The 27,013-nt window shown below is 46.7% G+C and overlaps 1 protein-coding gene and 1 pseudogene across 2 annotated transcripts; one reads left to right on the forward strand and one right to left on the reverse strand.

The window, feature by feature from the left end:
• Window positions 1-2,968: 2,968 nt before the first annotated feature.
• Window positions 2,969-22,330, reverse strand: Gosr2 (golgi SNAP receptor complex member 2). 2 transcript variants are annotated; one of them, NM_031685.2, is made up of 6 exons: window positions 22,264-22,305; window positions 14,229-14,293; window positions 12,616-12,724; window positions 11,681-11,813; window positions 8,996-9,136; window positions 2,969-4,553 (listed from the first exon to the last, which is right to left on the reverse strand). In NM_031685.2, the coding sequence occupies exons 1-6, from the start codon at window positions 22,290-22,292 to the stop codon at window positions 4,392-4,394; spliced, it is 639 nt and encodes a 212-aa protein (NP_113873.1). In that variant the 5' UTR covers window positions 22,293-22,305; the 3' UTR covers window positions 2,969-4,391. The 2 variants fall into 2 exon arrangements, with proteins under 2 accessions (NP_113873.1, XP_087430254.1); XM_087574128.1 differs by lacking the exon at window positions 8,996-9,136 and having other exon boundaries at window positions 22,264-22,330.
• Magmas-ps1 (mitochondria-associated protein involved in granulocyte-macrophage colony-stimulating factor signal transduction, pseudogene 1) lies at window positions 19,072-19,592 on the forward strand (annotated as a pseudogene).
• Window positions 22,331-27,013: the final 4,683 nt, after the last annotated feature.

A 27,013-nucleotide genomic window follows, 5' to 3' on the forward strand; every position in this document is an offset into this window, starting at 1 on the left:
TAAACCTGAATGGACTGGGCTGGGGCGCCTCCTGCAGGCTACTGACATGATAGCGTGCGACCGCATGTCTGCCTACTATGTGCTGATGACCTCTCTGAAGTAAGGAACAATTATCATTCCCCATCCAGCAGACACAGTGTGCCCCGATGCCCAGTAGGCAGGGAACATGGAGCCCTGAGTCAGGTGGGCGTGGGAGAAGGGCTGGCCTCTCACCCTACAGTACTTCACACCCAGGAGACAGAGTGCCATCCGCCAGTGATAACCACCACTGGCCAAGGAGCATTTTTAGGACCTTCCTACTGGTCCGATATAGTAGAACCAATGGGTAAAAAAGAGTTAAGTCCATGGGGGGCAGCTAGTCTTGGACTGGTATTCCTGTCCACAGCTGAGGTCATACCTGCACATGATATCGTCTGGGCAATGCACAATCACAATGCCCCCTTTGCAACTGCACTGATAGACTAGTGTCAAAGTAAAATGCCTTTGCGTGGGGGGCTGTGGTGTAAACCCAGCAGCTACATCATGTGGATGAGATGGGGAGGTTTGCTGCAATGTGCGCTCTGCTGCATTGGAGGGGGCAAGGCACTGACCCCTCAGACCTCTTCCCATCCTGTTTCCTCCTCCTCTTGTGGGCCATGTGAGGTGAAAGAGCACAGAAGGAGTGCCTCTGAGAAATGTTCTCCATGTCTGTTTGTAGCATGCAGAAGTGCTGAAGGGAGGGCTGGAGTCCTGAAAACGGCTGGGGTTTCCTTGGTCATTGTTTACCACACTTCTAGAATTCTAAAGTAGCCCAGAGCCACTGCACTGCCAAGAAACTTACGCCTAAAGGGAACCAGCATCAAGCAAGGGCCTCTGAGGACCAGCAGTGAGTGGAGATATGTTGCCCCCTAGTGGCAAGGTGTGGGCATGGTACCATCTAGCACCTGGAGCCATCTGTGCAGCCTGGTATGACATTCAGGGGCTCCCTGTTGCCTGCTCCTGGCAGAGCATCTTCAGGGATGGAAAAGGCAGGTTGGTAGGGCTGGGTCTCCAGCCACAGAAGGAGCCAGCTTCTCTGGAAAGCCACTGTGACCCAGCTTACTGTCTGCACTGCAGGCACGTCACCCATCTAACTCAAAGGGCTGGGGGACTCTCAGGAAGCTGGCAGTACAACAGGTCTGGTCTTGACCTGAGGACAAGTTGACACCCCATCCTATTCAGCCAGCAACATGTTGCTCTGCCGTTGTGGGGGACTCCCAGAATTACATCCACAAGGCTTTAAGACCTGTGCTCAAGTCTCCCTGATATGACACGCCTCTCTGCCTTCGTGTTTACAGTCCTGACTTTGTGTTTATCTATTTCCTTTTATGTGTATGGTGTTCTGCCTGTGTGTATTTCTGTGCACATCCTGTGTCCTTTGGTCCTTATGTCAGAAGAGGCTGTTTAATTAATATGGCTGTGAGCCAGCATGTGGTGCTGGGGATCAAACCCAGGCTCCTTGGGAGAGCAGCCAGTGCTCTAACTACTGAGCCCTCACCCCAGGCCCTACTTCCTTGTTTCTATTATGGGACCCGCACTGCTGATGGAACACAGTGCAATGTGAATGCCAGGCTAGTACTCTGACACCAAGTGACAGACCCAGCCCCTAGTTGTTTCTAAGTCCTCAACCCTCCTGGAATGAGGCAGGCTACACTAAAACTTCATTTCAAACTTGCCAGGTATTGCTCTTTGCACGCCTGTGCAGAGCTGGTTCCGGGCTCTTTGTCTAGGAGGTAGCAGCTGCAACAAACACACAGCAGATTACCTGGGAACCTCAAGAACTGTTCTGAATCAGGCCTGGAATGACCCAAGAGCCTACACTTTCATTCTCCAGCTGCTTCTGAGACAGTTAGCTACCTAGCCTGTAGCTCTCAAACAGTGTACGTGAATGCTTCTAGCCTAGAAGCAAAGGGGCAGTCATAACAAAGAATGCCAAGTTCTTCTTTAAGGTTTTCTAAATAAACCTCAACTTTATTCAGCTGACATGTTCTGAAAGCAAGGGGTGAAAATATTGCCAATCAAAGCTATTTAAACTCAACAGGGCAAGCTGGCTTTTGAGAAAAAGCCTGAAACGAAACCTGTAACACCTACTGTTTACTTGGTCCTTAGATTTAGCATTCCTTCAAGTGGCCGTACATGAAATATACATCTATCTACTTGGAGTCCTTCTGGCACCCTACCTGCTTCAAACCCTTTCACTTATCTACCTGCTAGGCTGCAGTTTCTGACAAGCTCCAAGTAAGTACACAGCCCTCTCCACTAGAGGGCACTCCAATCAGGCTAGGTGCCCTTCCCTCTGGAGATGTAAGGACAGTTGTACCCAATCAGATCAGAGTGATCTCACAAGGCACTGAATGGAAATTCGAGGGAGAGCAACCTAGGCAACCAGCTCAATGCCCCTTGGAGTCCAGATCCTCCACTTCCGCTCCCTGCCCCCAGGCTGGAATGCTGACCACCTCACCACAACTTCATTCCAAAGGGAGACCTGGCTGTGAGGGTGGGACATCAAGTTCACTGAAGCCAAGGATTGCTACAAAGGCAATACACCATTATGTACTACAAAACACTGCCCCACAGTCAATGAAGGGCAGGGGCTGGGGCCTTTGCTGCCCACATTTCGAGTTCCAATGGCTCCGTTACGGCTTGTACATCGTCCAAAGCATGCTGCCTGGTGGGGTCACCAGGTGCCAGGGGGCACAGCAGTCAGGTCTGTGCAGTATGAACTCCATGGCCAGCAAGGAGCCTATGCCCATCTGCACCCCCAAAGTGATCTGGTGGAGATGCTGTAGGCTCCTGTCTCTTCTAGGGCCACTGTTTCCACTCTGCATGACTATCAGTTCTTACTAAAGGGGTCACATTCCGCCTTTCTGGCCAGCTATGGCCCATTTAGCCAAAAGGGAAGGAGCGACACATTGTGTCTGACCAGAAATGAAGCTAGTACCCAGGAAACTCAGGTTTAAAATGTGTTCAATTGAGACAGTTCCCAAAAGGATGCCACAGATGTGGACAGGATGCCACAGACGTATGGGAGAGAGGAGTACTGCAACTCAGTAGGAGGGTGAGACATAGTGCACTGTGAGGAGGGAAAAGCACAGGACTTAAGCAAACACAGGAAGTAGGTGGGGCAATCAGAGGAAGGATTAATACTGACCAGTTTCCAGTTCTTAGGAATCCTGGCATCTGTTTTTCCCACCAGGAGGCTACTAAATTTAGAACTGTTTGGGTGGGCAGGGCTCGTTACTGATGAACAAATAAACTCACTGGACCGTTCTAGTACTTGCGAAGATTAATCACAATAGGTGTGCTTGAGATACATTAACTTTCAAACAAATTCTGCAATACACCAGGTACTGACATAGCCTTAATCACGTCTGGGACAAGTGAGAATGACCTGGTCCCTGAAACAGTCTCACAAAAACATTCTTACCAGGGACACCTCCAGGGTGGCCTACGAGGGCTGGGGAAAATGGAGGCTTAGCTGATTGATATATTGCTAATGTATTTCAAGGGAGAGATAGTCAAAGGATCTGAGATGGCAGAATTAGATGAATCTGTAACTGACAAGTCACCCTTTGCTCATGGCTCCTTTTAAAGGCCCAAGATCAGAGCCTGGGTGGAGGTGCTGAGCCACTGTCTCCGAACTGCAAGAGCCAATTGCTGTATCAAGTCCTGGTGACTCAGGACTTCAGGGTCCAGACTAAACACTCCCTGGGAACACTGCTAGCCTCACTTCAGGAAGGACAAACACCCAGCAACCGTGGCACGGAAACGCTTACATTATCAGCAGCAGCACTGATGTCTCTGCTTCCCTGGAGTAGCTGCTTCCAGGAAAGGGTGCTGGTGTTCGTGGTTAGTCACCTACATGTCCTGTTTTCTTAGGGGCTGGGGCCGAGTAGTGGCTAGAAGCAAGGATGTGAGAACTGATCCATCCCAGATGGTGTAAGGAAAGACCTCTTTCCTCATCTCACTGTGCTCCAGCCCACCTCTCAGGAGCCACAAAAGCTGGTGATGACCAGAAGTGAACAGAGTGGACAGTCCTGTGTGCAGGCCTCATAATGCACACTTTCCTCTGCATCAGCTGTGTGGACAAACCACAAAACCTAGCCATCCCTCCCCACCCCACCCCACCCCCGTGAAAGCCAGAGAACAGGGTCTTGAACCACCTCCTAAGTACCACACATCTTGGTGACCCTAGGTCCTACTCCCCAGATGTCACAGAAAACAAAGCAGGTTTGATACTAAGCCACGATTAGTCCTGGAGGGAGAGGTGTCTTCACAGTTAAGGCATACATTTCAAAAGGGCCTCCCAGCCCACTTCTTGCTTGCACATGCGCACACAATGGGAAGGCTGTCCAGTGCTGGGTACAGCTGGCTCATGTCAGGTACTGCACCACGAGAAACATAACTGCACAAGTGAGCAGCATCCCACCGATCATGAAGTACTTGTCCTGGAAGGCCCGCTTCTCAATCAGCCTCATCACGGTGTTGGACAAGCCGAGCATGTTGGCAATGTCGAGGATCTTTTTCTGAGTCCCCTGGAGAGATGAGAAAAGGAAGAAAAACAGAGATTAGCCTCATTGCCAAGGGTGGTTAAAGTCACCACAAACCAGGGTTTTACTAAGAGACACTGTTTCTTGGTCATGCTCAGAGAAGACGAAAGCAACATTCACCAGAAATATTCATTCTGCCATGGCCAACTAGTGTATGATCAAAGGGTAAGACACCTGTTATACAAACGGTGCTGGAACTGGCTACATGGCATACACATGCATCCTACATGTACATAAGTACAGTTTATGTATCAGTAAAAAAGTGAACCTTGATTCACAGTGCATATAAAGATTGGGGCTGGGAGACAGATGGCTCAGTGGTAAGTATTCTTGCTGTACAGTTAGAAAGCCCTGAGTCTGCATCCCCAGAATCCATGTAAAACACCAGGAGCCTCACTGCTGTACGGTACTGAGACAGAAAGACTGCTGGGCCTTGCTGGCCACCAGTCTAGTTCCAGATTCAGTGATGGGCAGTGTCAGAGAGTGATGGAGGATACCTGTGCATACACTCATAGATTATGGTATAGATGCATGTCTCGACAATAAAAAGGACCTAATTAGCATACGTAACCAAACATGTCGTAACAGGAATGAACCTTTAAAACACAGGAAGAAGCCACACACAATGGTATATATACGAATGTGAAGTTCAGTAGCTGGTACAGCAACAGAATTTTCTCCAAGCTTTTAAACTACTTTCCTATACCTAAGGCAATTGTGGACAAGTGTATGCATGTGTGTACCAGCAGACAAATCCCTCTGCTGGTCACACAGATTACACACGAGTGTCTTTTCTGGAGCTCATTAAATTTTTAGAGCAAAGTGGCTCAAATGGGAACAAGTGTTCCCACACAGTCTGCCACATCTGTCTTTTAATATTAATTTTGCTTGTTTTCAAGATAGGGTCTCCCTAAATACTCCAGGCTGGTCTGGAACTCATGGTTCTCCTCCCTTACCCTCCCCAGTGCTAGGATTCTAGGCATGTGCTACATACCCAACCTTTCCCGGCCTTCAAATATACAAGTGTATACCATGTGCATCCAAATTAAAACTCCTACAACGTGGGTTGGGGATTTAGCTCAGTGGTAGAGCGCTTACCTAGCAAGCGCAAGGCCCTGGGTTCGGTCCCCAGCTCCGGAAAAAAAAAAAAAAAAAAAAAAGAACTTAAAAAAAAAAAAACTCCTACAACGTTAAATGGAGAGCTACCGTGCACTGGAGCTACCGTGAGTAGAAGGGCCTCTGGCAGAGGTGTAAGGTGAGCAGAGGGCAGACCCCCGGCAGACCAGACGATTCAAGTCTTGCTAGGGTTGGGTCATTCATGCTTCATGTTCTGTTCTGTTCCGTATCTGCTTGCTCCACTGTTGAGTAAGTCAGTCAAAGGCTCGACTAGTCGAAGCATGCTGAACTACACTTCATTGTGTCTTACTCATTTCTGAAAGTAAATACAACTAATTTCTCCATACAATTTAAATGTATATTTATTTATATGTATGTGTGTGCACCACATGCATACAAGAGCCTGCAGAGGTCAGAAGAGGCATTGGAAACCTTGGAACTGAAGTTGTAGATGGTTAGCCACGATGTGGGCAGTGAGATCACACCTGGGTCCCCAGAGCAGCAGCTCTAATCTGCTGAGGTCTGCCCTATGTTCTATTACTGCCAAGATGAACCAACCGTAAAGCAGCTGATCCTGGGGCCAAGGATGGCTACTGCTGTGGGCACAGGACTGACAGATGAGATGCTGGACAGTGGTGATAAGGACCAGCTAATACTCATAGGTCTTCTCCAGAAAGGCTTTCACACAGCCCGAGGCTCCACTGGCACACCAGCGCGAAGCAGGAACTGACACTCTAGAGCCCTTCAGTGGCGAGCAGCAGCTCTGTGGACCGCAGCTCCCGGGCAGCTCCGCTGCAGTCTGCGGTCAGGGTTCGGCTGCTCTCACTCACACAGTATAATCACGTGGGGCAGAGTCGTTTTGGGCAGCGCCCTTGCCTTGTGAGCTGTGCTGGTATCCAGCCATGAGCCAGCTGGAGCAGTGCTGCTGTCAAGGGCCCAAGTACCTGAAATGCTCCTCACTACCACTTTCCTGAAAATCTCGGCAACGGCTGACACACTAACAGCACCAACTGGGTTCATGTTCAACCATCTTCCTGTGAACACTCGGAAAATATTTTATATATTCTTAAGAGCTATGTGAAAACCTTTCTCAGCTCCCTAGCCCTAGCAATCTTTGATAATGACCTGTCACTTTGTAGAGTGACTCTTTAGGGCTTCTACTGAGTGAGTGAAAGTCAGTATTCACAAGGGAGCTTGAAGTGGGAAAGGAAGCAAAGACAGAAATATGGCAAAGGCTAGGCATGGTGGTATAAATACTTAACCCTAGCAATTGGGAGGCAGAAGCAGGCAGATCTCTCTATGAGTTCCAAGGCTATTCAGAGATAGAGAGATCCTGTCTCAAAAAAAGAAAAGAAAAAAAAAAAGAAAAAGGAAGGAAGGAAGGAAGGAAGGAAGGAAGAAAAAACAGCAAAAGAACAGAAAAAGCTTCTTCTATAAACACATAAACACTGCCACGCATCATAATCAAGGGTCTAAACCACATGGCCTGCTCTCTCTCATTGCTTTTTAATTTTTAAGTGTATATTCAGTTTCTTATGAAGTAAGAAAACTAAGTACAGAGTCAACACACATGGTACCCACTATGCTTAGAGAGATGGTCTAGCCTTCAGCCCCACATTCATTTCTAAAAGGCACAGCCATTAATAAGCTACTGAGAGTAGACGCCAGGTTAAGACACAAACTAACATGGACAGGAATTCAGAGCCCATGGTCTACCCAGACAAGGCTCAGCATATCAACAAGCCTCATCAGGAAGAATTCTGAGCAGGAATAGTAGTGCACACCTTTAATCTCAATGTCTAGGATGCAGAAGCAGGCAGATCCCTGTGAGTTTAAGGCCAGTCTGGTCTATATAGCAAGTTCCAGGCCAGCCAATGCTATGTAATGAGACACTGTCTCAAAACCCAAAGAAAGGAATATTGGGCCGGGGATGTGGTCCACTGGTAGAGTAACTGGTTAGCAAGTGTAAGGCCTTACATTTGATTCTCTATACTGCAAATAAAATTAAAGTGGAGGTCTCAAGTCAAATCTGTCTGCTGTCAGAGGAAACTAGCTAAAGATCCCGCCTTAGGATGAAAGTACAGACTGCCCTGTGGTTATGCCTTCCAAATCACCTGAAAGTGACCATTCATTTCAAAAAGTGCCTATTTCCAACCATAAAATCAAAGTGACTATACCAGTTCTCTCATATTCCCCTATTCCTCTCAAACAGTTTAGGAAGAAAATTCCCTGGCCCAGGTAGGAAGAGATCAGGAGGCAAAACAGGCAGGAGAGATACAGAGAAAAGAAAATCAGAAATCACAAGGTTCAAGATCCACCGTGTGAACAGGCTTCCTGGCAAGCCACCCGTGCTAGCAGCACATGGATTCCTCAGTGACAACAGCAGCTTCAGGAGGAACCTCGCACTCCACCGATAACCTCAAGCGTGCTCGTCTGCATCCACGCCGTACGGATGCCGTTTACTTGTCCTGACCTTCCCTGAGCTGCAGTTCTCACCAAAATCAAAAAAGGCGGGTGGCCAACTGTAGAGATCTGTACAGACTTTCGCTGGCTATTCTGAGGGGGGGCCATTGGGAAACTGTGAGTGCCAGCAGGAGGTGAGCATCGACCAGCCTATCTGTCCTCTCCCCGGTAAAGATGGTGGGAACTGCTCAGAAACACAGTAGAGTCCCACAGTAGACAACTCTACATGCTCCAATAAAAACCAAGATAATGGTCACACTTACAAGTGACTATTTCTCACAGCCCAGTGGCTGGCAGCGCTTTATTCCAGGGATCACACCCTGATAACAAAGAAAGCCCACACCCCCAGAGCCATCAGGGCTGACAGGGGAAGGCAGGCTGAAGTGCCATGACTGACAGCGATCTATGTAATGTTTCTGTAAACCCCGCCCAGGGGCCATGCTCAGCAGTACAAACAAGGCAGGCTTCTTGGAATACCTGTGGCTAAAGAAGAGATGCATGGGGGCCTCCCTGTGCACTCCACAGCTGAAATCCCGAAGAAAACCACCTTACAAGACTGCCTGCCTTCGTTCACAAAAGAGCAAATCTAAAGATGCATTTTTCAGCCTGTCATTGGTCCCCTTTATGACAACCTCTATTTCATGCAGAGTCAGTAGAAGGGCAAAGCCCTAGCTATCAAAAACTGCCACTGTGTTCATTACAAGCACTGGCAAACTTGCAAGTTCAAGGGCTTGGGCTTTACTGTCACATAGAAGCTAGGGACACAGAAACAATACAAGCACAGAGCTAAACTACAGGACAAGGATAAAATAAGACTCCTTCTCTCTATTCTCTAGCAGGGTCCCCACCTTCAAGGTCAGTCTCTGGGCCCTCAGTCCCTCCAGAATACTGTGCCCGCCTCCAATGAGGTCATCCATGCCGTGGTGAATGTTCTGGAGGGAGGAGTTAAACTGCAGTGATTCATCCATGGGAATGGTGGTGTCAGAGTCCTGTGGAAGAAATGCAGGCACTTGATTACCTTTGCTTCCAGTCAGCTCCTGGGGTCTGGCCAAATCGTACTACTCTGCCTTTTTGGCCAAGGTCAAGCCAGAAGAGTTAGAGGGAAGAATGCAATAATCAGAGTCCAACAGGGAAGAAAAAGCAAAACAAAGGTGTGTGTAAGGGCAGGGTCTGCTCACACAGCAGCAGCAGACGTGGCAGACTCAGCACTGTCCAGGTGAGTCCTGCTGTAGTGTTGGTTTGTCCATCTGTCACATCCCCAGAGGAAACCTGGCTATTCCTTCCAGACTTCACTCGTTTCTCCTAAAGGTTTCTCTGGCTCCTCCCAAGACAGCTTCTCAGACGTCCCTTTACAGGGTCCTCGCTCGTGTGCTACTCCATGTTTGCTTTTGTTCTTTGGCTATTTTATCTCCAGCTTATCCCTCCGATTACACTGAGACTACAGATGAGAGGGGCGGTGCTCTCTCCTGAAGGCTGAAGGGTGCTCAGGATAGGAACACCGTTCTGAGGAGGCAGGAGAAGGTGCTAAAGAAAGAAAGAGCAGTGGAAAAGAAAGAGGACTACAGACTGAGCCCAGGTTATCTGAACAGCTTGGAAAGAAGTGCCTCAGATCTCAGGACTTTGCAGACTTTGCAGGAATGGATTTACCCACTGAGCGGCCCTTTGGATTCTGGACTTTCTGACTGCAGATGCCCCATCAGTACAGACCAAGTCCTTTCACTTCACAGGTGCACTTCTCTAAACTCGCTCAGCTTGCTGGGAGTTATTCCTGCTCTCCCCATTTTTAGATGAAGAAGGTGAAGCCCAGAGAGATGGAATAACTTGTCCAAATGGGAAGGATCTCAGGGCTAGGCGCACAGCAACTCTCAATTTCAACTACACTGAGACAGAAGCACTTGAGAGCGAGTCTGGTGGCTCTAACGGCACACAGACTGGGCTGGGGAGAGCACCAAGTCATCACAAGCAGTAAGTGCTCTCCTTCCTGCTATCTGTTCAGCACAACCTCCTGCCAGGCAGCGCCCCTCCACCATGAAAATCCCAATTCCCACTGGCAGGTGATTAACCATTGTTTCTGCTGCTCAAGTTCAGAAGCAGCCTCAGGTGGACATTTTGAATCTCTCAGCTAACATGGAAGCTCCCCAGAGGAAGGAGCCATGCTTAATAATCTCCTCAAATGTTTTCCGTGGTACCTTGGTGGTAACTCTAGTGTCTAGGAGAACCAATGACTCCTCCTCTCCGACAAGCACTTACTGAATGACTTTAGACAGAAGCCTAGCTTGCCTTCCCATCTGAAAAGTGCTTAGTCTGCTCTTTTTCAGGACGGATAAAGTGACTTGAAGGTTTCCTTTGGTGAGTCACTGTTGATGAACAGCCTGGTGAGTGTGGTGCCACATGTCAACAAAATCATCCAGAGAGGTCATGTCCAGCCTAAAACTGCCTGAGTGTGATCTACCACGTCGTATTTGACCTCATTCAGTCGCTTACAGCATCTGTGAGTTGCTAATCACCAGTCTGCCTGCCCGCCTGCTCAAGAAAAAAAAAAAACCTGTAAAGCCGTGACCTGAAGCACTGGGAGAAACACACTGTGGTAGAGCACAGGGCAATGGTTTAATCACCTGCCAGTGGGAACTGGGGCTTCCATGGTGGAGGGGCGCTGCCTGGCAGGAGGTTGTGCCAACACTCACTGCTGGTGATAACTTGGTCCTCTCCCCAGCCCAATCTGTGTACAGCTAGAGCCACCAGGTTCACTTGCAGTATTGTTGTCTACAGTATGGCTTTACACACATGTTAAGCCAGGAATTCTACTGGCAGATTTAGAAAGTGACAAAATATGAAGCCCAAACCCACCTCATTTGGTAGAACACACTACTTAAGTCCCTGAAAAGGGTCAGTAGGTTGCACTTGTAGAGAATGAGCCTACTGAGGCTAGAGGACAGGGCAGGGCTTCTAAGAGATCAAACATGCAAACCAACAGGCTAGTCCAAAAGACTGAAGCCAAGCAATTCATCTAACACTAAATATCTGTTAACAAAGTCCTCCAAACTACCATTTAAACCAGAGGCTGAAACGTTTTACTGCACCAGAGGCTGGGACGGATGGACACACACACACACACACACACACACACACACACACACACACACACACACACACACACACAGCACCATGGCAAGTGCCTGAGGCAGCTAGCTCTCTGGTGCTATTGTCTCCCCAGATGGGTTAAGTTCCAATCATCTGTCTCTATCTGATCACAAAACATCTCGACCATGTTAACTTCCAACTCTGTCGTGAACTAGTCACACCAGGTAATTTTCGTTTCTGCTCACTGCTTCCGTTTACTGCTTCCTCCTCAGCTTTCTGTGTTTGGAGAAATCCCCCACCCAGGCACAGTCTTAGTGGCAATGCACAAAGTCCTAGCATTTCCACCTGGTCTCCTCCTGAGTCTGCTTCAGGCACCCGTAAGAGGTGATGCCTGTTACCTGCACTCAGTCCTGACCTGTCAGGCACTTGCCAACCCCCAGTGTCTGGCTTACGTTAGTGGTGAAGGTGCGAGACAGAAGCTCATCTCGCTGTCTCTCCTGCTGCTCCTTGGCTTGGCGCCGGTGCTGAAAGTTCCTGAGGGCAGTCTGCAAGTGCTGGACGTCGTACTTTAGCTGGTCGACACGACTGGAGTAAATGGAGACAGAGATTAAAATCCTAGAGGCTGAGGCTGGCACACTTGAGGCAGCCTGGCTTTACCCTCGCTTCTCCCCACGGGGCCCACCGCGCCTAACGAAGATGCAGAGTCAAACAGCGGCCTGGGGCTGTGGTGGGTGTAACTGACACGATTCCAGAAGCTGCTCTTAAATGTCTGCTGGACTCTGACTTTTCGGGGAACAGGTGACAGGAAGCAGGCTCAATGACCCCTTCCTGACCTTCCGAGGGCTGTACTGTACTCCTGGAAGAAGCCCAAAGGGCAGCTCTAAGGTAGAACAGCCATGAAGTTTCGTGAAGGTTTTGGGAGTAGGAGTTGGAGTGGTGGTGAGGGTAGTTTTCCTTTGAATTTCACGGTGGAGTATCAAAGATTCGATCAGTACTTCATTATAAGCAGACTGATTGAAGCGATTAGGGGTACAAATGCATTTCAGCCCAACAGACGCCAGTGGGAACCAAACAGCAGAGCCAAACTCCTCAGCAGCACTAAGCTTCCAGTGACCAGGGATCTGGTCAGAAAACGCACATTTTCAAAATTACCTCAAAGGACAGTGGGTTATAATCACCTCAATGAAACAAGGGGCCACGATCACAGGTTAACTTGGGGGTCTATTGTTTACACAGAACTGTGTATTTTAGGGAGACTTTCTCTTCGCACAGACTTCATTTCTTTAGCATGTACCCAGATTTTTCAGAATATTCTAAAACTTCCAATGGGAGAAAGGCCTGCCTTAGGGGCCCGTGGTAGCCAAGCCTGTCAGGGACCAACACTCACAGTTTGGCGTTCTGCCTTCTATTGGGGGGCTCCTTGCTTGACAGAATCTCCAGACGCTCCAGGTGGCTGAATATCTGGTCTATGCTTGCTTGGATTTCATTTTCCACTACTGCACAAAAGAGAGGGGAGAGAAAGAATAACTGCTAGAAAAAAGATAATAACGTAAATTAAGAGTGATGGATCGTGCCAGGCCATGTTGGCATACACCTTTAACCCAGCACTTGGGAGGCAGAGGCAGGTAGATCTCTGAGTTCTAGGCCAGCCTGGTCTACAGAGCAAGTTCCAGGACAGCCAGGGCCACAGTCACAAACAAAACAAAAACAAACAAAAAACCCCAAAACAACAAAGTAAAAATGATAAGCTATAACACAAACTAAAGCATATGTATTCCCAAAGGAGCACAATGTACACAAATATTATTATATTCATTAGAAAATAAAATGAATATTTAATGGTTGCCCATAAAACTCTGTTAAGTTAAATTTTCTGATGTAGGTCTATTTGAGACTGGTCTCAGATATGGACTATAAACCGCTAGGAGAAGTGTTGCCAACTGAATTCCTTATAGTAATAAGGCTAAAAGAGCAATAAAAGGTATAAAGGAAAGGGAAGACCAGTATAGAAATACCCAGAGGCTTTCTGAAAGAATGGTAGGCTGAGATGTGTTAGGGCCCTCAAAATAGACCACATATCAATCGGAAAGACCCAGGAAAGCACAGGCAGAGGTAGAAAATATGATAGTCATTTTCCTTATCCCCTTTGATAAAGCTGTCAAAATGACCTCTTTCCACTTCTAATCAGGCGACAGTGAGATTGCTGGAAAGGCAAACAAAGGCCAGTAGGCAGAAACTAAAGTGCACAGAGCACGCACCCAGGCGGCTGCCGCACCCAGGAGAAATGACAACCCCAGTACCACCCTCTTGCTAGGTCTTCGCACCTGCAGCAAACACAGACAATTTAGATTAGGGCACTATAGGGTGCAGAGTCAAGGGAAGGACCACCCTGGGGAGCCAGGGAAAAAGAGGAAACAGGAAACAGAAGAGGCCTGGCCAGAGCTGGGCTGTAGGGTGACAAGAGCTTCCAAGGGAGGTCTATAGGGCTGGCTCAGTAAGGGGCCTTTGCTTGGAACAAAACCAAAAAACTCCAAACCACAACCCACATGCTACACACACACACACACACACACACACACACACACACACACACACACACACACAAACCTGTGGTATGGGAACTAAACTAATTAATATTGCTAGCTGTCTGAATAATCCTACTAAGAAGCCAGAGTCTCAGCTTGGAAGAGATGGCCAGTTCCAGGTCAACATGTCTGAATTTTCAGACTAGGTAATTAGATTAAGACAGATGGAAGGAGAACTTCCATTCCCATAGGGCCGTCAGGTTGAGTGGAAGGGTAATGGGGGATAAAACTGGTGGGACTCCAAGGGGCACAATCGGGGAAATCTATTGGCCATAGGGTTTTTCTGTCCATTCTAACAACAACTCATTCCATGCTGAGTCATTAAGCCCCTAAGGCAGAATGCAGTCAGGAAACCCAGCCCATTAGCCCCATGCCATCAGGGAAAGGACTCTGCTCTCCCTGGTTAATTACTCACAGTGCACAGACTGCTTGTCTGCCGTCTCCAGGCGTCCCATGTGAGACTGGATCTCGTGGACCTGCCTATCAAAGGAAGAGGAAATGAGTGAGACAGGGGTGGTCACCAGCACCTCGGTCAGGAAAGACAACTTCTCTTAATGCTGCCTTACAGCTGATTTAAGGTGACGGTGCTACTCAACTGTAAAATCTGTATGTGGCACTTCAGGCTTCATTTCAAACCTCATGCTAAGAACAACGCTGATAGCATTTAGAGAGAGCTTACTGTATCTGAGACACTGCTAAGTCAGTAACCCCAGAGGAAAGCATCATCACTGCTCTCAGTTTATAAATAAAAACTGAAACCAGAAAGGTCAAGTAAGTTGCTCAAGGCCACACAGCAGGCGATAAACCTCAACCAGTATCCAGCCAATCCCACTCTCTGTTCTGCGACCTAATGTGCTGAGCACTGGTCTGCCTACCAAGAGCCAAAGGGCAAGGAAGATATAATCCTCGCCCCTGAGAAACAACATAATTAGGAACTGACAGGCTGAACAGACATGAGAAACCCCTGAGAAGATTTAAGAAACCCCAACACACACAGGCGGAAACAAAGTTGAGGGAGTTGTGTACAGTGCAGCCAAGGAGGCGGGAAGGCTGGGTTAACAAAGTGTAAACTGGGGTTTCGTAGCTGGAAGGAGTTGTGGTTGCTGAGTTTTCTCATTTACACAGCCCAGGCTTGCCTTGAACTTGTGATCCTCCTGCCTTCGCCTACACAGTGCTAGGATTACAGGCGTGCACACAAGCACGTAGGCTTGAATGCAGATCTGAGCATCACTTTTAAGAAGGTAAAATGAGGTTTAGTGAAGACAGGTTGCAAGATGATGATCTGCAGAAGGGCATGCAAGGCATTTCACATGGGGCAAAAGCAAAATGGAGTGCTTGAAAAACAGTCAGAGAGAGAAAGAACAGAGGGGACCAGGCAGTGGAAGGAACACTTAAGGGAATGGCCCTGAGAGATAGGTATCTCCTGTTTTGTAAACATCTTTCCCTGACAACAGGAGGAGGACTGCCATCTCATCTAGAAATGCAACATGTCCCAGACATTAGGCCTGGAGAAGTTCCAGGCCAAAGTCACCACCTTCCAAACCCTTCCTAGTGGTTCCCCATCACTTGACAGTCCTTGGAATGTTGTCTATGTTAGCCCCAATGGCCTCCTGTGCTTATAAAAGAAAGGCTTTCTACATAGGACCTGTCTGAAGAAGGCCTATCTCCAGCCCTTAAGGGAAAGCTCAACAATCTTTCTCTACTGTGCACACTATATATAGCGCTCAGTACCAACTACAAAGCCATAATAAATAACCATATGACAGCAGTACAAGGATATAGACAATCTTACCCTGGACCCAAGAGCAAAGACCAGGGCCCAGAAGCAGTCACATACTTGGAGACTGGAGACATAAGTCAATGGGGAAAAAATTAATTTAAATAAATTCTGACAGTTCAATTTATCATCTGAATAGAGAACACACTTCATGGAATCCTCCCAACCAAAAAAAAAAAAAAAAAAAAAAAAGGCTCTTTGTGTTCGAGCTATCTTTCCTGGATAAGAGTAGCTACCACACCCCATCAAAGAAGTCACTCTTTACAGCAAGTGGAAAGCACCACAGAAAACTACAACTGGACACAATGCAGAGATCAACAGATCATCCCCAACAGATACATCAACCTCACAGCCCCTGCATGCACAGCTCAGGGATCATCAAGGGAACTGGTAGCAAGTAGAAAGATTATAGGAGATGGAATAGCAGGAACAGAAACAGTCTCTCCTAAAACTGGTGGCATAAGCAATGCCAGAACAATGGCCGTATCAATGGACCCCGTTAACACGGAGGGGGATTCTGTGCCGGGTCCCGCCCCTAGACAAAGAACTCCGAACAACTAATGACTGCTGGAAGAAAGAGTTAGACTCTTCCAGAGACGAGCCCCTCATTGACTGCCCAATGCACAGTGATCACCCTTGAAACCACAGACACACAAAAAACAAAAACAGACCCCACAGGTTGTATTCACAGATATTTGTGCATATGCATACAAACGTACATTTGTATTTAATAATAATAACCAAAAAAAGGGCATCACTTTGAAAGTGGGCCAGCATGGGAGGGGTTCATGGGAAGATAGCTAGGTGGGGCTGAAGGGAGGAAAGCAAAGGGAAAAAATGATGTAATTCTATTTCAATTAAAAATCATACAAAATGGGGTTGGGGATTTGGCTCAGTGGTAGAGCGCTTGCGTAGCAAGCGCAAGGCCCTGGGTTCGGTCCCCAGCTCCGAAAAAAAAGAAAAGAAAAAAAAAATCATACAAAATAATAAGATAATTTTAAAGGATGTACATAAATAATGTTGAGTTAAAGAACCCTCACCCATGGTCAAACCCCAAAGAAAAGGACAAATGAATGTGGCTGTAATATGTAAAACAAACTGTATATACTAAAAGCACCCATCAACAAATAAGCAAATACACCTGCAGCAGGTATCAGGCTGACGTCCAGAATACATACGTAAAGACACCTGCAAACCAAGAGGAAAGTTTAACAAAGCAAATTTAAAAATGGCCAAAGGGCAAATGACAAAAAAGGAAACACTGAGTAAATAAATACATGAAAAACTGATCAACGTCAATGGTGACTCAGAAAAACACATGTTAAAACCAATGAGATCACACTCTCCAATCAGGAACCTGGGATAGACACAGTAGGGAAAGCATACATGACAGTCTCGGACCTCAATGCTAAGATTACACATTGGTGAAATACTTCAAGAGCTCTCTGACAATACCTGGTAACATCACTGCACACACTGTGTGACCCAGCATGACAGTTTTAGCAGTCAGTCTTACAGAGATTCTGGTTAATATCAAAGACTTGTAATCGATGTTCATCAAAGCATTTCTGTACAAGTCTATAACCCGAGCTGCATGTCTATAAAACCTTGTGTGCAGCAAACCAAGTATGTGACGGACACTGATCAGACTTAATGCTATGGTCTTTGTTTATTCCACAAAGTCTGACATTTTATTGCCTCTGTCATGTGTTGTGTGTTGCTCTTATATTAAAAATGTTACATGACAAAAGACACATGCAAAATATATATACATAACTTTTGGAGACAAGGTCTCTCTATTATGTACCTCTGGCTGCCCTAGAACTTTCTATATAGACCAGGCTATCCTCAAACTCACAGAGATTCACCTGCCTCTCTGCCTCCCTAACGCTAGGATTAAAGGCATACATCACCCTGCTCTTGCAACATAATTCTTTCTGAAAAAATCTAAAAAAAAATTCTTCAAAGTTCCTTGAGTTTCAGGGTTTCAAATAAAGCACAGTGGATCTATTCAGTGAGAGACATATGCAAATAATACTATGTTGATAATATAATAACCACTGAAGTGTTCATCAAGAAAGAATTCAGTAATTCAGCATATTAAATAAAAGCTAGTAGGGTCAGCAAGCGAGCTCAGTGGGTTACAGGGCACACTGCCAAGCCTGGCAACCTGAGCTTGAGCACCAGAACTTACAGTGGAAGGAAATAACCAATCCTGCAAGTCGTCCTCTGATCTCCACACTTTGGCTCAACTACACCTACACACACACACACACACACACACACACACACTCTCTCTCTCTCTCTCTCTCTCTCTCTCTCTCTCTACATTAAAATGTTAATAAAAGCTTGATCTAGTCATTTAAGTATATACATTAAGTTTTTAAGAAAAGATATTAAGGGGTTGGGGATTTAGCTCAGTGGTAGAGCGCTTGCCTAGGAAGCGCAAGGCCCTGGGTTCGGTCCCCAGCTCCGAAAAAAAGAACAAAAAAAAAAAGAAAGAAAAAAGAAAAGATATTAAATAGAAAAAGAAAAACCTGGTACATTAAGTATCTGATTTGGGTAAATTAAACCCACATAAACAAGTAGCATCTACTGAAAACCGCTGACAAGGAGGGTGACTAGGTCTAGGGGTGAGAACAGATACAGGTGCTTTTGATTCCGTTTGCTTATAAATCAATAATCTGAAGCACATATATTAATATGAATCTTAATATTAGATGAAATTACTCATTATAGGTTTGATTATTTCATAAATAGAATAATAATAATCGATTTTTTGCCAGATGGTTATGTAATGGTTAAGTAATGAAGCTCATTACTTAAGTTATTCACTCATCCACACAGTCAACAAACAAATGGGCTACATAATCACAACAGTCCATGGGAAAGCAAGAATGAAACCTCAGGTCATTCTTTCAGTGGGAAAGAACACAATGCACATTATAATTGTAAATCTTAGCTGGATTAAAAGGTGTTGGTTTCTTCCACGGTATCTATGATAAATGGAGCCTGAAGACAGTAGAGATTGAGATCTGTGACAGGTTAAACAAGACACCACAGGATGCTCTTCAAATATCTGGAGTAGACATAGGAAGTAGAAAAGGGTTTGCCTCCTACTTCTGCTTAAGGGAGTTCCCAAAGCAAAAGGCACATGTTCCAAGATACTACATTTCAGCTTTACATAGAAAACAAAGTACATGTCACACAATTACGAGCTATCTTCAGAGGAGGAGGAGGAGGGGGAGGAAGAAGAGAAGGAGAAGGGGGTGGGGGGGACTCCCTACAAGTACAACACCAGGTCCATGGACTGCCTGAACCTTAGAAAGGTTTTAATGAGCAAAGACAGAATTGCAATGAATGCTCCCATCAGTCCTTTTCAAGTCTGAGATTCTCAAGGACAGGAGAAACAATAATAATGCCCTAAGCTAAAAAGGATAACTTTAAGAAATTACAGAAAGCCATCTCCCTTGACCTCTGACCCACCAGCCACCCTTGAGCTGGTCCCACTGGGTCGGGAAGCGGCACCTGTCCCCGTAAAGTGGAGCGGCCGCCATGGCCAAGTACCTGACCCAGATCATTGTGATGGGTGTGCAGGTGGTGGGCAGAGACTTTGCCAAGGCCCTGAGGCAGGAGTTTGCAGCAAGCCAGGCAGCCGCTGATGCTCGAGGCCATGCTGGGCACCAGTCTGCAGCTGCATCCAATCTCTCTGGCCTCAGCCTCCAGGAAGCCCAGCAGATTCTCAACATCTCTAAGCTGAGCCCTGAGGAGGTGCAGAATTATGAACACCTGTTTAAGGTGAATGATAAGTCCGTGGGTGACTCTTTCTACCTGCAGTCAAAGGTTGTCCGTGCAAAGGAACGCCTAGATGAGGAACTCCAAATACAAGCCCAGGAAGACAGAGAGAAAGGGCAGATGCCCAAAACGTGACTGCTGGGCTCTCCACACCCACCCATTGCCTCATAATTTATAGCCTAGTAATAAATGTCTTTTCGTGTTTAAAAAAAATTACAGAAAAACATTACTGGCTTTCCCCCAACTGATTTATATGTGGAAGTCCTGTTTGACTGTAAATGAATTAGAAAGGACATAAGCCCAACCTCTACACCTGCAAACAACATGGCGGGTGTGAAAGGCATGGAGGAGGCTACTCATCCAGCTCTTGGAGAATCTGTTTCCATTCAACTAGGAAACAGACAACACCTACACAGCCAAGTGATAGGTGATCCCCAAATACGACTTGATGGTGAAGGCATGAGAGAAAAAGAAGTTTCAGACTTGTCTAGCATGGGGTCCGTCATGAACGTGGGTGACAATATAGCCAAGCAGAGAGCTAGTACACGTTAAGCAAGAGACACTGCTGTTGTTTTTAAAGCTTTTCCATATGTAACAAGAATATTAGAGGAAACTGCTCTTTAAAGAAGCCAGTGAGTCTGCTGGGCCCAGTGGTGGTGCCCTCTATAACCCCAGCAGGGTATCTTGAATTTGAGAACAGCCTAGCCAACGCACAAGTGGAGAAGGTCATGAACCTACCCGCCACCTCCGCCACAGTCAGTGGGTGTGCTCGCTCCCTCTGTCCACCATGAACAAGAAACAGGGTTTGGGAGTTAAAGGATCTCAACTACGAAAAGCTGACAGATACATAGCAAGTCGTTTCATTCCTTGGTGCCTCCTTGTCTCAACTCTCCAACTGAGCTGCTAGGGTAGCAATTATTTGAGAGATTACAGAACCCAGTGCGCTATGAAGATGCTATGTAACTGAAACAGCAACGAGTTAAACTGCTGCTGCTCTTACAGTGGGGAGAGCAGTGGTATTATGTCTTTAATCCCAGCAACTCGGGAGACAGAGGCCGCTGATCTCTATGAGTTCCAGGTCAGCTAGGCCTACACAGTGAAACCCTATCTCAAACAAACAAACAAACAACAAAGAATGAATGAAAGGAAGGAAGGAAGGAAGGAAGGAAGGAAGGAAGGAAGGAAGGAAGGAAGGAAGATGAGGAAGGGGAGGAAGGAAGTAGTGGGTATAGTGATGCTCACCTGTCGTAGCACATGGGACAAAGAAGCAAGTGGACTGTAAGTTCAAGGGCAGCCTAAGCCACACAAGTTATAGTCTAACCTCAGCTATGTAGTAAAATCCTGTCTTGAATATATACACACATGCTCACATGCACACATGTATACACACACACACACCACGCCCGTGATTTTCACATGCACTTGGTGATTTCCACATCTTCCACTCTACCTCTGTAGCTAGTCTTTACCTCATAAGGCAAGCTGACAAACTGATTTGAGATAATAGTTCTTTAAACTAACTACTGATTTAAGCCACCAGAAAAGCCTATTCGCTATGGTGTTATTTGTATCCGAGACCTACTTAACCCAAACTATCTAGAGATGAGACCCAGGATGGCAGGCTAGGTAACACAAGGGACAAATGTATCTTTAGGGACATGAGTATACCCAAAATGGAAGCCTACTGGCTTCTCTTTAAAGCTCATCCAAGTAGGCTCAGCAAGTAGGCTACGGCTAACGTAAAATGTCCTGTTTTTTCATCTTTTTTCATTCATTCAGTGCTCAGTACTTTTCCAGTTATAGGTCTTTAAATAACTGATTTAATGTCAATGTACCTTCCCAGTAGGAGATAATCACAGATTTGGTTCAAAGTTCTAGTGAGATGAGTTCTGATGCTTTATCAATTTAGCATCTAGCAGATTAACCTCAGTGCACTGCTAGGTTCATGGGTCTTACTATACAGAGGACCTGTTCTTAGTAAAGGAGGTCAATTTTCTGCTTTATTCCTTTTCCACATGACTCACAGCACAGTTTTTTTTTTTAAATCTTCCTACACTTTTTATATAATATGAAAATTGCCACTACAATATAGCTTATTCCCCCCCCCATCCAAATCAAACATTTTGCTGAAGTAAAAAGAGAATAACCACCAACTTATTTCCATTCTTTTTGTTGTGAATTTACCGGGGAGGCGGGATGACTAGTTTATATCATTTTTCAGGCTCAAGGAGTAAGATTTTTTTCAATGCTGTCATAACATCAACAGAAAGTTCTTAACCTAGCATAGGTATGGCCCCTCACCGTGTCCAGTTACACAACACAGCAAGTTCCCAAAACACAGGACGATATAAGACACCTCAAGGAAATTTAAGTTATGAGAAGCTAATCTAGGACTCAATTTCAATTCCCTAAGGCTAACTTGTAATCAGACATGACTAACGATAATAGTCAATATTACCTGCATGTCTTTGTATGACAAAAATATATTCTTTAATATCCAATTAAGTACGCAAAACACTTTTCGGATGACCCCTGACACTCCCACTAAGCCATGAATTCATGGACACAAGCCTCGTCAACAGTTTCTCTGTTCTCTAAGCTCTACCAACCCGGAGGACTAAGCAGGCAGATGCTGGACAGAGTACTATAACTTGGGGGTGCTACTTTTCCTTTCCAACAGGCAGTCACGGCCTGCGGCAGAAGCTACCCGGCCCCGGCCGGATCCCTCAAGGGTAAGAGAGCATCCCCCTAGGGGATAAGAAGTACAGAGTAGTCCAAACGCAAACACTCGGTCTCCACAACGGCAGTCCCCAGAGTCCCGAGCCCCAGGGGCCGCAGCCCGGGCCGAGCCCAGCCCGCTCCCCGACGTAGCCCTCACTTGTGCGTTTGTTGGTATAGTGGCTCCATGATGCCGGCCTAGCCGGCCTGCGGCTTCCTCCGAACACGTCCTCACAGCCCCACTTCCGGCTTCCGGTCTCAGGACCCGCCCTTCTGAGTAGGGCGCCCGCGAGTGTGCCTGTCCCGTGGTGGTTGTGAGGTCGGAGAAGGGGTTGCGAGAAAGGAAAGCAGGACGCGAGGGATGGGTGTGGCTCCAGGTTTGGCCTCGCGGCGAGCTGCTGTGGAGGTTTTTGCTGAAGTTCAGCTTCAGGATTGAATCAGGTATCGGAGAGGACGGTCGCAAGGTACTGACGTCAGAGCCTCAGCAAGAAGTCGCCTGCGACTCTCTACGTCGCTCTTCGCCTAGTGTTTCTGCTTAGCTCCTTCTGAAAGTGTGTAATTACAGGTCTGGGGATTCCGCTCTTCACGGCGGTTGTTCTTCCTCTCTTGAACTTGTCCGCCCACTAGTATCCCCATCTCCTGTTCATTTCCAGTAAACCCACAGTGAGTGAGTGGTTAGCATGTGTCCTGTGTGACGTGGAACAACCAAATATTTTTCTTGTTCTTCAAGAGGTTGGACTAGAAAAGGAAAAACGATCTGTATAGAAATAAACATTCCAAAAGATAGAAAATCCAAATAATTGCAAAGATAATGAATTGGTCTGGGGTTGTCGTCAATAGGAAATTTTTTAAAGACATAAAGGGCGGGTGACGTTTGGATTAGGACTTGGAAAGGTTCAAACACTTGTCTTCACCTAGGCCCATCACATTTCCATCCATCTAGGTTCTTATCTACAGTTCCTCCCAAGGGAGGAGTCGTTCCTCTTCCGTTGGTGAGTTGAAGCTTGGATTTTCCTGTATCCTGCATCCCTCCCAGTTTTGTGTTCCAAGAGACTACCCGCCCATATCCATTCTTTCCCTAACATTCAATTTCCCAGTTCCTCTCACGTTTATTGAACATCTACTTTGCACCATGCATAAGAACTCAAGTAAAACACTTTCCTGATGTTTCTCTTCTCACTGTCTATTGAGAAGGTTCATAATTTGAAGCTGAATTACCAATCAGCATTTAAGCTATGACTGTTATAAGAACCGTTTCTCTGGAGATGAGCAATAGCGGTTCATGGATCAAGAGAGCATGCGTATAGGGCCTTCAAGATCAATAAAGGGTTTGTGGGAAGGGTGCAGTTCAGCTATGGTTGAATGGTCAATGTAGATGGGCGGGATAGATAAAAGGCTACTTTATTAGTTTTACTAGTACTTTGTTGGTGAGGGATGCACAGGAAAGTGTGTGTGTGTGTATGTGTGTGTGTATGTATATATGTGTGTGTGTGTGTGTGTGTGTGTGTGTGTGTGTGTGTGTGTGTATAAGGCCCTAGATCAAATCTTTGTGGGCCTTGCTGTATAGGAATTTTGATTTTAAATTGTATTACAGAGGGGTTGGGGATTTAGCTCAGTGGTAGAGCGCTTGCCTAGCAAGCGCAAGGCCCTGGGTTCGGTCCCCAGCTCCGGAAAAAAAAATTGTATTACAGAACATATGAGGAACAGGAAGAATAAACAATAGGAAAAGAATGCCAGTCTCATTTTCTGCTCTGCTGAGGTGCAGTGAGTAGCTGCTTGACACTGTGGCTTTGCTGCCAGGGTGGATGGTACTCATTTTTGTAATAAATACAGCAAAGATTCCTTACACTATCTGCCCACCATGAGTCTCTGCACCCAGTAACTACACCTGTTCTTTTCCTCTATTTTTGAATGTACTATTTCTGACTAAGAGAGAACAAAGCTGTTATTCTTTGTATTACCATGGCTCCTCGGGACCTGAATGCATTGCTCTTGGGAGCTCTTCCTGCCTTTCCAGTGCCGTGTGCTATTTGCTAGTGCTGACTGCGTTGGTACCCAAAATGCTGTGCATCCTTCCTTCTGCTGGTGATTACTGACTCAGTTCGAAACTGCTCTGCTAGTGAAGGTGGGCGTTGCAGGCATCACCTGTTTTACGCACGCTGTCCATCAGTTGGTTCTCTCCTCACTGTGACTCACGCCCGAGAAGAAGCTACTTAGGAGAGGAAGAGTTTATATCGCCCCACAGTGGAAGTGCCAGCCACCCTGGCAGCAGAGTCATGGTGGTAGGCAGCTTAATGGTGCTGGCACTGTAGGCAGCTACTCACTCCATCCTATCAGAGAAAAACAAAGGATAAGGCTGGCACTCTGTTAGCTTCCTCTTTTGTGTCTTATTTAGTCAGGGACGTAACCCATGGGGCAATGACACCCATATTCACGGTGAGAATTCTCCCTTTAGTCAGCCCTTTCTGGAAATACCCTCTCAGACCCAACCAAAGGTGCATTCTCAGTGTTTCCTTTTCCTTATGTGTGCATGTGTGCATCTTGAGGGCAGATGGAGTTCCTGATACAGGTGCTGGGAACTGAACTCCGGTCCCCTGGAAGAGCAGCGAGTGACATTAACTGCTGAGACATCTCTCCAGCCCTCCTGGGTGTTTGTTAACACAACCGAGTTGATGATCTAAATTTGACCACAACAAAATATTCACAAGAACATGAGAGAAATCGAGTTAGGAATTTTCTAGGCTTGTTGTACAGCAATGTAGCATCTAGAATGTGTTCCTAGAATGTGACTTTTTTCAATGTTTACTGCACCCTGGCTCCCACACACCGAAACTAGTTGATAGAGGCAGGGGGAGGATTGGGTAGGGTGGCTCTGGAATAGAAGTCCTGTTCATGAAAGGAACGTCTGGCTCTCAGCTGACAGCTTGAGACTGACCTGGTAGCTCATGAAATCATCTCATCGATCATAGCTAACAAAGGAGATTGACTGTGAAAGCCAGTTGACCTTAGAAAGTAATAATTTCAAATGGAGATAGTCATGCCCACTGCTGGAGGACTGCCGGCACGAGGTGTAAAGCTGTCCCAAGTCCCTGTCCCATGACACTAAGGGATGCAGTGGAAGGGTTGTTTAAGCTGCTGAATCTTTTTTAAGTGGGGTAGGAGGTGCATTAAGACAGTGTCACAGTGCCCAAGATAGCCTCAAACTTGCTATCTTCCTGCCTCAGTCTCCAACATGCTGGGATTAAAGATCTGAGTCACCCCATCTGGCCTAAGACACTAGACTTTTGAGTGTTTTGTTATGGAGTAAAATAGATACTTGGCCTGAAAGAGCTAATCTGGTCTGAGTGACAAGGATCAGGGCTTATGAAAAACTAACAACACATGATAGTGTATAAATCTGCCATGGGGGAAAGGTCGAGGAGGCAGCTCAGTGGCAGAGCACCAGCCTAGCGTGCATAGGCCTGAGTTAGACTCAACACCCAGGACCACAAAGGGAGAGGTGGTGAGAGACGCTGGTAAGGAAGAGATGGCCTCAAACCAGGAGGCTTTCCAGATGGGATTTCAGCAGGACCTTAAAGTGCGTGGGCGACGTGTGATGAGGCAGGCCAGGGCATTTCAGCACCTGGAGAAGAGAGGCAGGGAAGGCCTGCTCGGGTGACAGTCTGTGAGATTCCCTTTGGCTAGAGCAGAGGGTTTCTGAAGCAGAGAAGGCCGAGGCTGCTAGGGGGAGGGGGGATGTTGGTGAAGCTACAGACAGGAGAAGTGTCCACCTTGTGACCTGGAGACTTCTGGGGGACGTTGGGCCTCAGACAGAATGGTGTGGTCTCCATGCTTTCAGAATCTCTACTGTTCGGATCTGTGAAAGCTCACAGCTCTCCACACACCACTCTCAAACACCACTCCACACTTGGCCCATTTGTTCTCATTTGGGAGTTGGCAAACTTGGAGCAGAGCTACTAAAAGTGATTAGGTATGGTTATACACGCCTGCAGTACCCACAGGTTAGGAGGCAACAGCAGAAGCAGATTGAACTGTACAGGGAGTTCCTTTTTTTGAAGAAACAAAATAAGAATTCTGGCCAGGTATGCAGGCATACACCTGTAATCCCAGTACACATTCAGGGGGCAGAGGCAGGCAGATCTCTATGAGTTTAAGGTTAGCCATGGCTACACAGTGAGATCTTGTCTCAAAAAAATCAGTCAATCAATCTGGTCTGCCCTACTTGTTCATTTTACCTCTGAAACCACTTGAGTTTATACATCTAGCTGTCTCTGTCAGACCACATGGGATGATTCTGTTATCCCTTCAAACCAACAGCATCTTTCCCCTCCGTTTTCCATAAATCTCATGTTTCGCAGAAAGGCCCTTTAAAACCCAGTTGCAGTGTCACACTTTTGATAGCTCCCTTTTGATAGCTCCCTGATCACTCCAGGCCACAGGACTACTACATCTACCTCCTGTCATGCAGGAGCCCACCTCGTTAGTCCATCTCTGGCCATGCTTCCCTGCCAACTGTGGTCATCGCAGCTCTCCCCACAAGGGCCTCTGTGTCCTCTGGCCTATGTATCTACTATTCCCTGTGCCTCTAACACCGTTCCCTCTGCCGCAGGCCTGGTCAATTCTCACTTACGCTTCGAGCTCCAGCTGTGACTTCACCTCCCTGGGGAGCACCTTTGAAGCCCAGGCTGGGGATCTTCACCAACCCTGTTGTTTCCCATGGGACCCTGTGCTCCCTCTTGGCACTCAGAACAGATGTCTCAATTCTCTGTCCACCATCCTCAAGGGAGATGCATCTTTTGTCACTGCCATCTGTCCCCCAGCACAGGGTTATAGCACAGTGGTAGAACATTTGCCTAGAGTACTTAGTATCACAAAAATCGTCACCACGAATGGATTTTGTGTAATAACTC

The sequence above is a fragment of the Rattus norvegicus genome, chromosome 10 (genome assembly GCF_021556685.1).
Source record: "Rattus norvegicus strain SHRSP/BbbUtx chromosome 10, alternate assembly SHRSP_T2T, whole genome shotgun sequence".
NCBI classification, from domain to species: domain Eukaryota; kingdom Metazoa; phylum Chordata; class Mammalia; order Rodentia; family Muridae; genus Rattus; species Rattus norvegicus.

What these genes read in the sequence shown, in the direction of transcription:
- Gosr2 (NM_031685.2), bottom strand. Translation starts at nt 22,292, where the DNA reads ATGGAGCCACTATACCAACAAACGCACAA. An exon ending in CTATACCAACAAACGCACAA is followed by an intron (nt 14,294 to 22,263) that starts GTGAGGGCTACG and finishes TTCCTTTGATAG; the next exon opens with GCAGGTCCACGAGATCCAGT. An exon ending in CTCGCACCTTCACCACTAAC is followed by an intron (nt 9,137 to 11,680) that starts GTAAGCCAGACA and finishes TTTCTTCCACAG; the next exon opens with GACTCTGACACCACCATTCC.